Source organism: Leptodactylus fuscus, unplaced genomic scaffold, assembly GCF_031893055.1.
Source record: "Leptodactylus fuscus isolate aLepFus1 unplaced genomic scaffold, aLepFus1.hap2 HAP2_SCAFFOLD_177, whole genome shotgun sequence".
In the NCBI taxonomy this organism is placed as follows: domain Eukaryota; kingdom Metazoa; phylum Chordata; class Amphibia; order Anura; family Leptodactylidae; genus Leptodactylus; species Leptodactylus fuscus.
In genome coordinates, this window is record NW_027440199.1 from 123,976 (window position 1) to 139,658 (window position 15,683).

Below are 15,683 nucleotides of genomic sequence, written 5' to 3' on the forward strand. Positions count from 1 at the left end.
TCCTCTACACCTAGACCGGTGACAGTGACAAGAGGACGTCCTCTACACCTAGTCCAGTGACAAGGGGACGTCCTCTACACCCAGACCAGTGACAGTGACAAGGGGACGTCCTCTACACCTAGACCGGTGACAGTGACAAGGGGATGTTCTCTACACCTAGACCAGTGACTATGACAAGAGGACATCCTCTACACCTAGACCGGAGACAGTGACAAAGGCGCGTCCTCGACACCTGTGACAGTGACAAGGGGACGTCCTCTACACTTAGACCAGTGACAAGGGGACGTCCTCTACACCTAGACCGGTGACAGTGACAAGAGGACGTCCTCTACACCTAGACCGGTGACAGTGACAAGGGGACGTCCTCTACACCTAGACCAGTGACAGTGACAAGGGGACGTCCTCTACACCTAGACCAGTGACAAGGGGACGTCCTCTACACCCAGACCAGTGACAGTGACAAGGGGACGTCCTCTACACCTAGACCAGTGACAGTGACAAGGGGACGTCCTCTACACCTAGACCAGTGACAAGGGGACGTCCTCTACACCTAGACCAGTGACAGTGACAAGGAGACGTCCTCTACACCTAGTCCAGTGACAAGGGGACGTCCTCTACACCTAGACCGGTGACAGTGACAAGGGGACGTCCTCTACACCCAGACCAGTGACAGTGACAAGAGGACGTCCTCTACACCTAGTCCAGTGACAAGGGGACGTCCTCTACACCCAGACCAGTGACAGTGACAAGAGGACGTCCTCTACACCTAGACCAGTGACAGTGACAAGGGGACGTCCTCTACACCCAGACCAGTGACAGTGACAAGGGGACGTCCTCTACACCTAGTCCAGTGACAAGGGGACGTCCTCTACACCCAGACCACTGACAGTGACAAGGGGACGTCCTCTACACCTAGTCCAGTGACAAGGGGACGTCCTCTACACCTAGACCGGTGAAAGTGACAAGGGGACGTCCTCTACACCTAGACCGGTGACAGTGACAAGGGGACGTCCTCTACACCTAGACCGGTGACAGTGACAAGGGGACGTCCTCTACACCTAGACCAGTGACAAGAGGACGTCCTCTACACCTAGACCGGTGACAAGGGGACGTCCTCTACACCTAGACCGGTGACAAGGGGACGTCCTCTACACCCAGACCAGTGACAGTGACAAGGGGACGTCCTCTACACCTAGACCGGTGACAGTGACAAGGGGATGTTCTCTACACCTAGACCAGTGACTATGACAAGAGGACATCCTCTACACCTAGACCGGAGACAGTGACAAAGGCGCGTCCTCGACACCTGTGACAGTGACAAGGGGACGTCCTCTACACCTAGACCAGTGACAAGGGGACGTCCTCTACACCTAGACCGGTGACAGTGACAAGGGGACGTCCTCTACACCTAGACCGGTGACAGTGACAAGGGGACGTCCTCTACACCTACACTGGTGAAAGTGACAAGAGGACGTCCTCTACACCTACACCGGTGAAAGTGACAAGGGGACGTCCTCTACACCTACACCGGTGACAGTGACAAGAGGACGTCCTCTACACCTAGACCGGTGACAGTGACAAGAGGACGTCCTCTACACCTAGACCGGTGAAAGTGACAAGAGGACGTCCTCTACACCTAGACCGGTGACAGTGACAAGGGGACGTCCTCTACACCTACACTGGTGAAAGTGACAAGAGGACGTCCTCTACACCTACACCGGTGAAAGTGACAAGGGGACGTCCTCTACACCTAGACCAGTGACAAGGGGACGTCCTCTACACCTACACCGGTGAAAGTGACAAGGGGACGTCCTCTACACCTAGACCAGTGACAAGGGGACGTCCTCTACACCTAGACCGGTGACAGTGACAAGGGGACGTCCTCTACACCTAGACCGGTGACAGTGACAAGGGGACGTCCTCTACACCTAGACCGGTGACAAGGGGACGTCCTCTACACCTACACCGGTGAAAGTGACAAGGGGACGTCCTCTACACCTAGACCAGTGACAAGGGGACGTCCTCTACACCTAGACCGGTGACAGTGACAAGAGGACGTCCTCTACACCTAGACCAGTGACAAGGGGACGTCCTCTACACCTAGACCAGTGACAAGGGGACGTCCTCTACACCTAGACCGGAGACAGTGACAAAGGCGCGTCCTCTACACCTGTGACAGTGAACAGAGAAATATTCCAGGATATAGGTTTTAGATATTGGTAAAAACACATTGATCCAGGGTTTTATACTGCTGGTCAGATTTGGAGTCTGGAAGGAGTTTTTTTTTTCCCCCTGAAATGGGGCAAGTGACATTAGCCTCATAGGGATTTGAAGAGGTCAGTGTAGGGTTATAGGTTGGACTTGATGGACCTATGTATTCATCCAACCTTTTCCAGTATGTAACTATGTAAACCAGGCTCAAGGTGTGATAAATTGGTAGAGTCAGCAGATATTTGTGGGCCTACAGGCTTCTGGGATGTTTATCTGCTACCGATGACCTGACAGAGTTATCCTCTGAACGTTTTTCCTATTTCACCCTCACTTCTGAGTTTTCATAGCACGCACCTTCTAGAGAATTCCGGAAACTACGTAGAGATGTTTCGTTGAACGGGGGAGTATCAAAATCTTTCAGCTTCAGTGCGTTTTCAACATCTTCAAAAGTGGGCAAATTGGGAGCATAGGGTGTGGTGCCCGGTCTCCTGTGTAGCCTTTCCATCTTGTATTCAGCATCTGCCAAAGGGCAGTATTCATCTGGAAAATTGAAACCGCTGCATATGGCCTGGAGAAAAGAGAAGAAGAGAAACATGATTTTTTTTTTTTTTTTTTTCTCACCATTTCACAAATAGTACAGATAAAGGTAACGTGCTTTGTGAAATACTTTAGTGACGTGCAGGGGTTCCCCAAAGATTATCTGCAACCCCCCCAGTGAATCTTTGGACAAACTACATTTCCCATGATTCATCTGCATGCTCTCACTTGCTGTGTTTGCTGCTCACAGGGGGGAGCTAGACGAAGCGTCACAGCAGCATCATGTGATCTCCGATGTTACAGGGATATCATACCTGTGATTTAAAGGGGTATTCCCACGTCACATACTCACCAGTCTTCACTGCTGTAAAATCTTCTTTCTTCCTGGTTTCTTGCATCATTTTGTGGGTGGGGTTTCACATGCAACCTGCCGTTTAGTTCTGCCCCCAAATTAGCATGTAGTTCCGTCCACCCATATTGGACTATGAAGTACAGGCAGCAGCAACTCCATTCTGTGTTACATACAGACACTGCCTGTCTCTGCCATAATGAACACAATTGTATTAGCTAGCCTGATAACTGGGAGAACAGAAGAAATGAAAGCAGCTCCTCTCCCCTATCTGATAGCAGGACCTAGGTCATGTGGTGCAGACACAGGAATAGCTAGATACACAGGCTCGCTCCCTGCACTTAGCCCCTCCTCCCTCCCCCTGAGAGCAGCAGATACATCACTGGACTCATGAGCAGCTAAGTCAGGGGCTGTGGCCACAATGAATTGAATAAAGTAAGATGGTGGACAAACAAAGCCGTTGTGCTGAAGCAGTGTATTTAGGAAAAGTCTTACATCCACACTAACAAGCAGTATAGATAGGAGCCTTGTGATGGGACAACCCCTTTAAGAAGCAGTATAGATAGGATCCTTGTGATGGGACAACCCCTTTAATTGCAGGGGGGAGAGGCATTCAGAGAGTGAGAGCAGGCAGATGCATCATGGGAAATGTAGTTTGTCCGCAGATTCATTACATGTAAATAACAGGGGTACAAGTAAAATAACGCCACGCAAAGGCTATTGACGGTAACGGTGAGGGTGTAGAACTGCTGTGGATGGATTTGCAGATAATATTTAGAAGTTGGAGAACCCCATTGATTTTTTTTTTCTTGCTCTTCTCACTCTCTGCATTCACTGCTCATTCACATACATAGAAGGATCTCTCATATCTCTTTGTTTTCTCTGCCTTTAGGAGATGTCCTGCTCCTACCACTCCTATACTCCACCATGAATTATCATCTTTACAGACCTCCACCATATATCATCATCTAAGTAGGCCCCCACCATATATTCTCAACTATACAGACCTCCAACATGTATTACCATACAGACAGCGGCGATACTAAAGTCTTGTGGGCCCTGGTGCAATCTTTTGTCTGGGGCCCCTACCTCATCCATACAGTGAATTCTTGATAGTGATGGTGCTAATGCCCCTTAGTGGGGTTTGGGTAATCTGGGGGTCTCTTTGGTTTATGGGCCAGATGGAAGCTGCAATCTCAATACTGATGCCACTGCTTATGGGCCCCCTAAGGCTCCTGGGCCCTGGTGCGACTGCATCCTCTGCCACCCTTCAAGATACACCCCTGCATACAGACCTCTGCTATACTTATCATCCAAAAAGCCTCCACTACATATTATCATCTATCCAGACCTCCAATATGTATTGTCATTAATGCAGACTGCTGGAGTGGTGGGGGGGGGGAGGGGTATTTGGAATGAACGGGGTTAATTCCTTGTATCCTGATGTGTGTATGTAAGGGCAGACATAATGTATCTGGCTCTCTGCTCCTGTGTTGTTTGGCAAGCAGTGTAGTAGCCCCGATCTCTATAGTCATATGCTTGTGTTGTAGGTGGTGGGCATAGGTGGTGGCCAGACGGCTAGGAGTGTATGTGGTGGCCAGACGGCTAGGAGTGTATGTGGTGGCCAGACGGCTAGGATTGTATGTGGTCTTCTGATCCATATAGAGCCCATATGATATTCCCATCTTTACCAATGTCTTCTTCAGATAAAATTCTTCCCTGCTTGCCGTAGTAAATCCAGACGACCGTGTTACTGTTATTGCCCTTATTCTTATTCTTTCATGAGATCTTTAAAGGGATTCTATCATTAAAACCCTTGTTCTTTTCTTCTCCCTAACACGTCAGAATAGCCTTAAGAAATGACAGTATTGTAAGCGGCATTTTCTTGTGGCCGGCGGGCATGCGCAGTTGGCTTTGCCCTAGGCCCGAGGCCTAGAAGTTTGAAGCCAACCCCCAGAAAAAGATGTGTGAAGACCCTGTTCCTGAAGAAGATGGAGGCGGCGCTGGAGAGTTCTCTCGCAGCATTGGGGACGCCCCCAGTGCTGTTTGAGCGCTGGGGCCTGCCCCCAGTGCTGCAAGAGAACTCATTTGCATACCGTCAAAAAACGGGATTTTAACCGAACAGCATGGCGGAGAAGACCTCTAAAGGTAGGAGAAGAATATGCTTTCTTAAGGCTATTCCGTCGTGTTAATGAGAAAAAAAAGGTTTTTAATAGTAGAATCCCTTTAAAGCCAATAACATTTCCTCCCTTCTCTTATCTGCTCCCTTGTTATAAAGATCTCCGCCTGTCTCCTCCTGTCTCCACGGACCAATATTCAGAAATGTGGATAATAATAAAATATATATGTATTAAAATTAGTGTCATTTAGTCTTACCTTCCAAAAAGAAAAGTGGGAGTAGGGATTAAGAACCCCTTGGGCATCATTAGATCCCATCAGTTCGTCAGTGCAGATAGAGCAATTCTTCTCCCCCCTCCAGTCATAGTATGGAATGGCAAAATCTTCATCTCCGGTCATAAGTTGCATTTGTCTTTCCAAGAACAGAAGACCTAGACGATGCCATCCAGGAAATGCGGGCCCTTGATGGGCATAATTCTTATTAGGGTCAAATGTGCTATTGATCATGACGGGTTTCATGGAGTAATAGTGCATCCATGCAAAGACATCATAGAGAGAGGCATCTACAAAGCGGTAAGTCTCACGGTGATGTCGGTCTCCTGTGCTCAGGACAACAAAATCTTGACTTTTTGTGGTCTTCGCCAAGGCCAAGTAACTGAATAATCTTTTCTGTTCCACAACTGACAGTTCTCGAATTTCTCTCCTTATGATCATCTTCTTTCTGTCACATTTCTCACCATGATAGCCAAATTTGCAGTCGCCACAATCAAAACCACTATAATTTCCGTAGCACTCGCAGGTATAGTCATAATAATGTCGTGGCCAGTCTAGTCGATCATCGTCATGTTGGGGAATCTTTTGTTTTGTGATCCAGCTTCGGCATCTACCACGACCTGACAGTGAACCACATGGACTTTTGTCCTTCCAAAGTGGACAACAACTCTTGGTGCGAAAAGAAGCTTCAGTTGTGCAGACTCTGGGGAACTGACTCTCCACACAGCAAAGGCAAATAGTGAGGAAGATGATGATGCCAACCACAACTTTTTGAAGATGTTGAATTCCTAGTTAGAAAAAACGTGAAACAATGTTACTACTATTAAGTTTAGTGTTACCCATTTTACTATTAGACAATGAGTAAAGGGGATAAAAAGTCAGTGTTTTTTAGAGATTTTCTAAATAGGAGCAGTAAAAAACATTTACCTTATTGGAATAAGTGGCCAGAAATCCTAGAAAGCCAGTATGGCAACTAAAACAGTAAGGAGTGCAATGAGGGATAAAAGGAAGCATTTACAGTCAGTGCCGGCGTCAGGGGGGAGGGCTACATCCTTAGGGGCCCCCATTTCCTTAGGGGCCCCCATTTCCTTAGGGGCCGCCACATCCTTAGGGGCCCCCACATCCTTAGGGGCCCCCACATCCTTAGGGGCCCCATACTTTCACTACCATTAGGACTAGATCAGCAGCAGAGAAATCAATGCCAGTTGCAGGGGCTGCCAATCACTGCTTGTAAAAGTTTCCCCGCACTTAGCAGTATCCTGTGCCTCTCCTCCTCCTCCTCCTCCTCCTCCTCCCCTCACACTCAGATGCTGGTGAGGAGGAGGAGGAGGAGAAGTCCTGTCAGATATTACAGCTTTCTCTACTGCCATACAGAGCTTCACCTGAGTCTCCTCCCATGACCTCTGCACCCAGACATTCAGCCAAATGTAATTGTATATTTTTGGGTAAAATATGTATAGATGTTTATATTTGTTTACAGGCCTACAACTTACTGAATACGTATTATTAACTCTTTCTTGCTGGATTTAAAAAAAAAAATCAATTCTGGCATTGCGTTTCACCTTTTAATTTTTTTGCCATGCAGTGTACAGTATAAGTAACATGTGACTGTTATTCTGCAGGTCGGTACGGTTACGGCGTGCAGTGTACAGTATAAGTAACATGTGACCGTTATTCTGGGGGTCGGTACGGCTACAGCATGCAGTGTACAGTATAAGTAACATGTGACTGTTATTCTGGGGGTCGGTACGGTTACGGCGTGCAGTGTACAGTATAAGTAACATGTGACTGTTATTCTGGGGGTCGGTACGGTTACGGCGTGCAGTGTACAGTATAAGTAACATGTGACTGTTATTCTGTGGGTCGGTACGGTTACGGCGTGCAGTGTACAGTATAAGTAACATGTGACCTTTATTCTGCGGGTCGGTATGGTTACGGTGTGCAGTGTACAGTATAAGTAACATGTGACCTTTATTCTGTGGGTCGGTATAGTTACGGCGTGCAGTGTACAGTATAAGTAACATGTGACTGTTATTCTGTGGGTCGGTACGGTTACGGTGTGCAGTGTACAGTATAAGTAACATGTGACCGTTATTCTGCAGGTCGGTACGGTTACGGCGTGCAGTGTACAATATAAGTAACATGTGACTGTTATTCTGGGGGTCGGTACGGTTACGGCGTGCAGTGTACAGTATAAGTAACATGTGACTGTTATTCTGTGGGTCGGTATGGTTACGGCGTGCAGTGTACAGTATAAGTAACATGTGACTGTTATTCTGTGGGTCGGTACGGTTACGGCGTGCAGTGTACAGTATAAGTAACATGTGACTGTTATTCTGCGGGTCGGTACGGTTACGGTGTGCAGTGTACAGTATAAGTAACATGTGACCGTTATTCTGTGGGTCGGTACGGTTACGGTGTGCCGTGTACAGTATAAGAAACATGTGACCTTTATTCTGTGGGTCGGTACGGTTACGGCGTGCAGTGTACAGTATAAGTAACATGACTGTTATTCTGCGGGTCGGTACGGTTACGGTGTGCAGCGTACAGTATAAGTAACATGTGACCGTTATTCTGGGGGTCGGTACGGTTACGGCGTGCAGTGTACAGTATAAGTAACATGTGACCTTTATTCTGTGGGTCGGTACGGTTACGGCGTGTAGTGTGCAATATAAGTAACATGTGACCGTTATTCTGTGGGTCGGTACGGTTACGGCGTGCAGTGTACAGTATAAGTAACATGTGACTGTTATTCTGTGGGTCGGTACGGTTACGGAGTGCAGTGTACAGTATAAGTAACATGTGACTGTTATTCTGCGGGTCGGTACGGTTACGGCGTGCAGTGTACAGTATAAGTAACATGTGACTGTTATTCTGCGGGTCGGTACAGTTACGGCGTGCAGTGTACAGTATAAGTAACATGTGACTGTTATTCTGCGGGTCGGTACGGTTGCGGCATGCAGTGTACAGTATAAGTAACATGTGACCTTTATTCTGTGGGTCGGTACGGTTACGGTGTGCCGTGTACAGTATAAGTAACATGTGACCTTTATTCTGGGGGTCGGTACGGTTACGGCGTGCAGTGTACAGTATAAGTAACATGACTGTTATTCTGCGGGTTGGTACGGTTACGGCGTGCAGTGTACAGTATAAGTAACATGTGACCGTTATTCTGGGGGTCGGTACGGTTACGGCGTGTAGTGTGCAATATAAGTAACATGTGACCGTTATTCTGTGGGTCGGTACGGTTACGGCGTGCAGTGTACAGTATAAGTAACATGTGACTATTATTCTGTGGGTCGGTACGGTTACGGTGTGCAGTGTACAGTATAAGTAACATGTGACTGTTATTCTGCGGGTCGGTACGGTTACGGCGTGCAGTGTACAGTATAAGTAACATGTGACCTTTATTCTGCGGGTCGGTATGGTTACGGTGTGCAGTGTACAGTATACGTAACATGTGACTGTTATTCTGCGGGTCGGTATGGTTACGGCGTGCAGTGTACAGTATAAGTAACATGTGACCTTTATTCTGCGGGTCGGTATGGTTACGGTGTGCAGTGTACAGTATAAGTAACATGTGACTGTTATTCTGTGGGTCGGTATGGTTACGGCATGCAGTGTACAGTATAAGTAACATGTGACTGTTATTCTGTGGGTCGGTACGGTTACGGTGTGCAGTGTACAGTATAAGTAACATGACTGTTATTCTGCGGGTCGGTACGGTTACGGCGTGCAGTGTACAGTATAAGTAACATGTGACCGTTATTCTGGGGGTCGGTACGGTTACGGCGTGCAGTGTACAGTATAAGTAACATGTGACCGTTATTCTGTGGCTCGGTGCGGTTACGGTGTGCAGTGTACAGTATAAGTAACATGTGACTGTTATTCTGCGGGTCGGTACGGTTACGGCGTGCAGTGTACAGTATAAGTAACATGTGACCTTTATTCTGCGGGTCGGTATGGTTACGGTGTGCAGTGTACAGTATACGTAACATGTGACTGTTATTCTGCGGGTCGGTACGGTTACGGCGTGCAGTGTACAGTATAAGTAACATGTGACCTTTATTCTGCGGGTCGGTATGGTTACGGTGTGCAGTGTACAGTATAAGTAACATGTGACCGTTATTCTGTGGGTCGGTACGGTTACGGCGTGCAGTGTACAGTATAAGTAACATGTGACTGTTATTCTGGGGGTCGGTACGGTTACGGCGTGCAGTGTACAGTATAAGTAACATGTGACTGTTATTCTGCGGGTCGGTACGGTTACGGCGTGCAGTGTACAGTATAAGTAACATGTGACTGTTATTCTGCGGGTCGGTACGGTTACGGCATGCAGTGTACAGTATAAGTAACATGTGACCTTTATTCTGTGGGTCGGTACGGTTACGGTGTGCCGTGTACAGTATAAGTAACATGTGACCTTTATTCTGTGGGTCGGTACGGTTACGGCGTGCAGTGTACAGTATAAGTAACATGTGACCTTTATTCTGCGGGTCGGTACGGTTACGGTGTGCAGTGTACAGTATAAGTAACATGACTGTTATTCTGCGGGTCGGTACGGTTACGGCGTGCAGTGTACAGTATAAGTAACATGTGACCGTTATTCTGGGGGTCGGTACGGTTACGGCGTGCAGTGTACAGTATAAGTAACATGTGACCGTTATTCTGTGGCTCGGTGCGGTTACGGTGTGCAGTGTACAGTATAAGTAACATGTGACTGTTATTCTGCGGGTCGGTACGGTTACGGCGTGCAGTGTACAGTATAAGTAACATGTGACCTTTATTCTGCGGGTCGGTATGGTTACGGTGTGCAGTGTACAGTATACGTAACATGTGACTGTTATTCTGCGGGTCGGTACGGTTACGGCGTGCAGTGTACAGTATAAGTAACATGTGACCTTTATTCTGCGGGTCGGTATGGTTACGGTGTGCAGTGTACAGTATACGTAACATGTGACTGTTATTCTGCGGGTCGGTATGGTTACGGCGTGCAGTGTACAGTATAAGTAACATGTGACTGTTATTCTGTGGGTCGGTACGGTTACGGCGTGCAGTGTACAGTATACGTAACATGTGACTGTTATTCTGCGGGTCGGTACGGTTACGGCGTGCAGTGTACAGTATAAGTAACATGTGACCTTTATTCTGCGGGTCGGTATGGTTACGGCGTGCAGTGTACAGTATAAGTAACATGTGACTGTTATTCTGCGGGTCGGTATGGTTACGGTGTGCAGTGTACAGTATAAGTAACATGTGACCGTTATTCTGCGGGTCGGTATGGTTACGGTGTGCAGTGTACAGTATAAGTAACATGTGACTGTTATTCTGGGGGTCGGTACGGTTACGGCATGCAGTGTACAGTATAAGTAACATGTGACTGTTATTCTGCGGGTCGGTACGGTTACGGCGTGCAGTGTACAGTATAAGTAACATGTGACTGTTATTCTGTGGGTCAGTACGGTGACGGCGTGCAGTGTACAGTATAAGTAACATGTGGCCTTTATTCTGCGGGTCGGTATGGTTACGGTGTGCAGTGTACAGTATACGTAACATGTGACTGTTATTCTGTGGGCCGGTATGGTTACGGCGTGCAGTGTACAGTATAAGTAACATGTGACCTTTATTCTGTGGGTCGGTATGGTTACAGCATGCAGTGTACAGTATAAGTAACATGTGACTGTTATTCTGCGGGTCGGTACGGTTACGGCGTGTAGTGTACAGTATAAGTAACATGTGACTGTTATTCTGTGGGTCGGTATGGTTACGGCGTGCAGTGTACAGTATAAATAACATGTGACCGTTATTCTGTGGGTCAGTACGGTTACGGCGTGCAGTGTACAGTATAAGTAACATGTGACTGTTATTCTGTGGGTCAGTACGGTTACGGCGTGCAATGTACAGTATAAGTAACATGTGACTGTTATTCTGTGGGTCAGTACGGTTACGGCGTGCAGTGTACAGTATAAGTAACATGTGACTGTTATTCTGTGGGTCAGTACGGTTACGGCGTGCAATGTACAGTATAAGTAACATGTGACTGTTATTCTGTGGGTCAGTACGGTTACGGCGTGCAGTGTACAGTATAAGTAACATGTGACCTTTATTCTGCGGGTCGGTACAGTTACGGCGTGTAGTGTGCAATATAAGTAACATGTGACCTTTATTCTGCGGGTCGGTACGGTTACGGCGTGTAGTGTACAGTATAAGTAACATGTGACTGTTATTTTGTGGGTCGGTATGGTTACGGCGTGCAGTGTACAGTATAAGTAACATGTGACTGTTATTCTGTGGGTCGGTACAGTTACGGCAATTCCTCATTTATATTTTTTGTGTTACTATTTCTGCATAACAAAAACCCATTTGGGGACATAAATCAGTGATTTCCTGGGAGGTGTGACATTTATATTTTTCGGTTGACAGTGTTGGTTGGGGGCTTATATTTTGCGGGGCGGCCTGTGCTTTGTATTGTTACTGTTGCGGGGTACATAAGACTTTTTGATCGCTTTTTATAGCATATTTTGTAAGGTGAGATGGCGAATAATCACTACTTCTGGCGTGTTTTTTTCAGTTTTTTTTTTTTCCGACATTCACCGTGTACATTAAATATTGTTTCTGTTTTATTGTACAGGTTGTTACAGACGCAACAATACCAAATTTGCATTGTTTTTATAAATTTTTAGTTTATATATATATATATATATATATATATATATATATATATATATAATTCATTTTTTATAGAAAAAGGGAATTTGGGGTCGCTGCAGGGGTTGCTAGGGAGGTGGTAACATGGCAGAACCCCCCGAATGCCATGGTCATGTTTGAGTCTACTAGACTGCCTGATTTTGTAGCCATCCTGCACCCATATGAATGTTGGGATCGTGTGGTTTATGCAGAACCTTTGGTGTAGCCGCAGAAACATCTGGCATTGGACAATACACACAAGTGCCAGAAAACTACAACGTCAGCGGAGGATGGGGGACGGAGGGCTGGGTCTACTCAGACTCCTCTTGAACAAGCAGACGTGGAGAGAGTAGATAGATCTGTCAGTTATCCAAGGGAGCCAGATCTTTACAAAGTGGCCCTGACTCCGCTCCCCATTGGCAGGTGGAGGGGGGTATTTTTGCAGCCAATAACTGAAAATGAACATCTTTGCATCTATGATCAGAGAAATGGCGCATCTGCAAAGGAGCAAAGGAGCATCTGCCTGATGGAAAGGGTTAATATTCATAAATGTCACTTGCAGACCACACACACTATTAAGATTTATTTTAGATCTCTCCTTCCTAAAGAGGGTGATTTAAATACACCAACAGATATGGGAAACGAGCCCCTTCCTGCGACTTTGTGTTGTTGGCGTCAATGATCCGCCTATATTCAGCAAACTGCCATCGATGATCCGCCTGCTCCAGCTTTTCGGCAGTTGTCAAGCTGTCCAGCCGTTGAACTCATTCCTCGCACCATGCCCGTGATTGTTCTGGCATCTCAGCAGCTCGCTGGGAAGCTATATAATGAGTGTGTTGTTGGCATTGATGATCCCCCTGCTCTGGCGTTTCGGCAGCTGTCAAGCTCGCCTACGGCTGAGCTTGTTTCTCGCACTGTGATTGTTCCGGCATCTCAGCAACTCACCGGGACGCCATATAATGAGCCTGTTGTTCATGTGAAAGATCCACCTGCTCCGGCATTTTAGTTGCTCTAAGTGCCACTTGACACCCAGCTTGCTCAATCCCCCTGAGCTCCGCTAGAGGAGAACTCTGTGACTTCTGGCTTCCTTCACAGCTCTCCTTGTTTTAGAATTTTGCGACAAATTAGATTTTCTTTTCCCTGACATGTTTAATATTAGCAAACTGCCAATTTGGATTAAAGGTGTTTTCCCATCCAGTGTGTCAGCACTGCCTGGAGCAGATCAGATAATATGCAGATGCTTGTACACAATGGACTGAGGGTTAGCTGAGTGTTACATAGAGAGATAACAGACCTGGGATCTGAGATAAGCGGCTGCAGGAGCAGTGTAATATAGTATGTGACCATAAATCCAGAACAGTAGTGAAGCCATGTCATGTACCCAGATACAAAGTAGCCGATGTGTTACTCCAGGTTACAGAGTATCTATGGGACATGTAATATAGTATGTGACCATAAATCCAGAACAGTAGTGAAGCCATGTCATTTACCGGGATACAAAGTAGCCGATGTGTTACTCCAGGTTACAGAGTATCTATGGGACAAATCTCATCCAAATTCAGCTGTTTTTGCATGACTGAGTAACAAACATCCAAACTGTCACATGTATAATATTAGTAGGATATTGGCTGCTACCTGACCACACGGCCATTATGTGTCTGACACAGCAAGACCACACTTGAGTAGAATAGAGGGTGTCTTATACCATCCCACTATACAGAAGGAGACCTATCCAACCAACTTCTACAGAAGTATCAAATGGATAAAAGGATCCGCGCTTACCAACCCTAGTTCTTGTTTCATTTGTTTGTTAAAGCCTCACACACAACGCGTTTCGGAACTGAAAGCTGGTCCTTTGTACACCTGAAGAAGAAACCAGCTTTCAGTTTCGAAACGCGTTGTGTGAGGCTTTAATAAACGAATGAAACAAGAACTAGGGTTGGTAAGCGCAGATCCTTTTATCCATTTGATACTTCTGTAGAAGTTGGTTGGATAGGTCCCCTTCTGTATAGTACCATGCATACGTGCTTTGACGGTTAGGATCTGCCAGCTACTAGCCATTTTGTCTATGAAGTGATATCTGAGCGCTGAGACCATTTCACAGCACTTAAAGGTGATTATATGTTGAGTAATACTTTGTGGAATGGCTTTAAAAGGGTAATGCACAAGGTGCCGCGCGGTGCTCTCTCTTGTGTTTTCTTATACCATCCCATGACTGTCTTATAAGACCTTTCATGACTACATATACACCTTGAGAAACCATGAGAGCTCTCCAGGAGCTGACTGTGCTCTTGATTGGTAAAAGATTGGGTTACTTCCTTTTCCCAGGCATCTACATGGCACGGCTTGAGCCAGGCGGGTGGGGGTGGGGGGGCTCCGTTTGCCACTGTAAAATCAGGGTGGTGAGGGGGGAGGGAATGTTTTTGATGAGGCACACCTCCTTTCCTGTTCCTCCCCTAGATAAGGCCACGCCTGTGGGTGTAGAGATGACTTGTCTCTCTTTGAGTTTGGCCTCAGTACTTGGCATTGTGACTTGCTGTGTGAGCGTTCAGCTGGCAGGTTTGTTATACTTGGCTACTTCTGCATGCCTAAGATAATGGCGCTCTTTCCTCTGGCGAGTAGTATCAATGGCTTGTTCTGACTTTCCTTGTCCTTCTTTTTGCTTTCTCAGATGTTCTCCTCTGCTTCAGGTGGTGGCGGCAACTCTAGGAAGAGATCCTTTAAACGCAAGCACCTTGCTCATTTAGAATGTAACATCCCCTTGCCTGACGGGTACGACTCTACCCATTGTTATCAGTGCTGCGGGACCCCTTCAGAAGACCCATCAGTTCGTGATGTGATAGAATCTTCTTTATAAGATAAGATAAGATATTCCTTTAATAGTCCCACAATGGGGAAATTTCAGAAATCTCTAGCCTCCCCGTCGGGGAATCGAACCCCGGTCTCCCGCATGACAGGCGGGGATACTTACCACTATACTAACGAGGAATACAAAGTCCTCCATATATACACTCTTTCAACTCTCAAAAAGACCCCGTGTGGAGAAGAGTCTGCGTCCGGTGCCTTTGGAAGAAGAGTTCCAGGTGCTCAACGAGGTACATTCATCTGAGGAGGTGGCCTCAGAGTATTTCGGCAGGCCGCTGTTTCCCCTGGAAAACATGAACCATCTGCTGAAGTCCGTCAGGTCAAGGGACCGCAACATTGAGATTGAGGAAGCCTCTAGTACCACCAGTAGGGGGGCCAGGGCCTTCCAGGTGGATGAGTCGCTGGATAGAGCCATGGAGTTGGAGTGGAAATATCTGGAGAAGACTCCTATTATTTCTAAGAGGTTCAAGACCTTGTTCCCTATGGCCGAGTCCCAGCAGAGTTGTTGGGGAACCCCCTCAAAAGGTGGATATGTTTGTGGCCAGATTGTCCTGCGGCCAATACTGTGGATCCAGCAGATGACGGATCAAATCTTCAGGATCAGATAAATAGGTGTAAGTAGTGTACGCTTAGGAGAGCCCAC

General features: G+C 46.9%; 1 protein-coding gene and 1 non-coding gene across 2 annotated transcripts in view; both read right to left on the reverse strand.

The window, feature by feature from the left end:
- LOC142187300 (tyrosinase-like) overlaps positions 1-15,683 on the reverse strand; it is a 57,238-nt gene that overhangs the window by 17,161 nt on the left and 24,394 nt on the right. The window contains exons 2-3 of the mRNA XM_075261524.1: positions 5,474-6,276; positions 2,566-2,779 (exon numbers count right to left, since the gene is read on the reverse strand). Of these exons, the coding sequence (XP_075117625.1) occupies positions 2,566-2,779; positions 5,474-6,276 (1,017 nt within the window). The remainder of the gene's footprint in view (positions 1-2,565; positions 2,780-5,473; positions 6,277-15,683) is intronic.
- Positions 15,092-15,163, reverse strand: TRNAD-GUC (transfer RNA aspartic acid (anticodon GUC)). The gene has a single exon. It is a non-coding gene; the product is annotated as a tRNA-Asp (tRNA).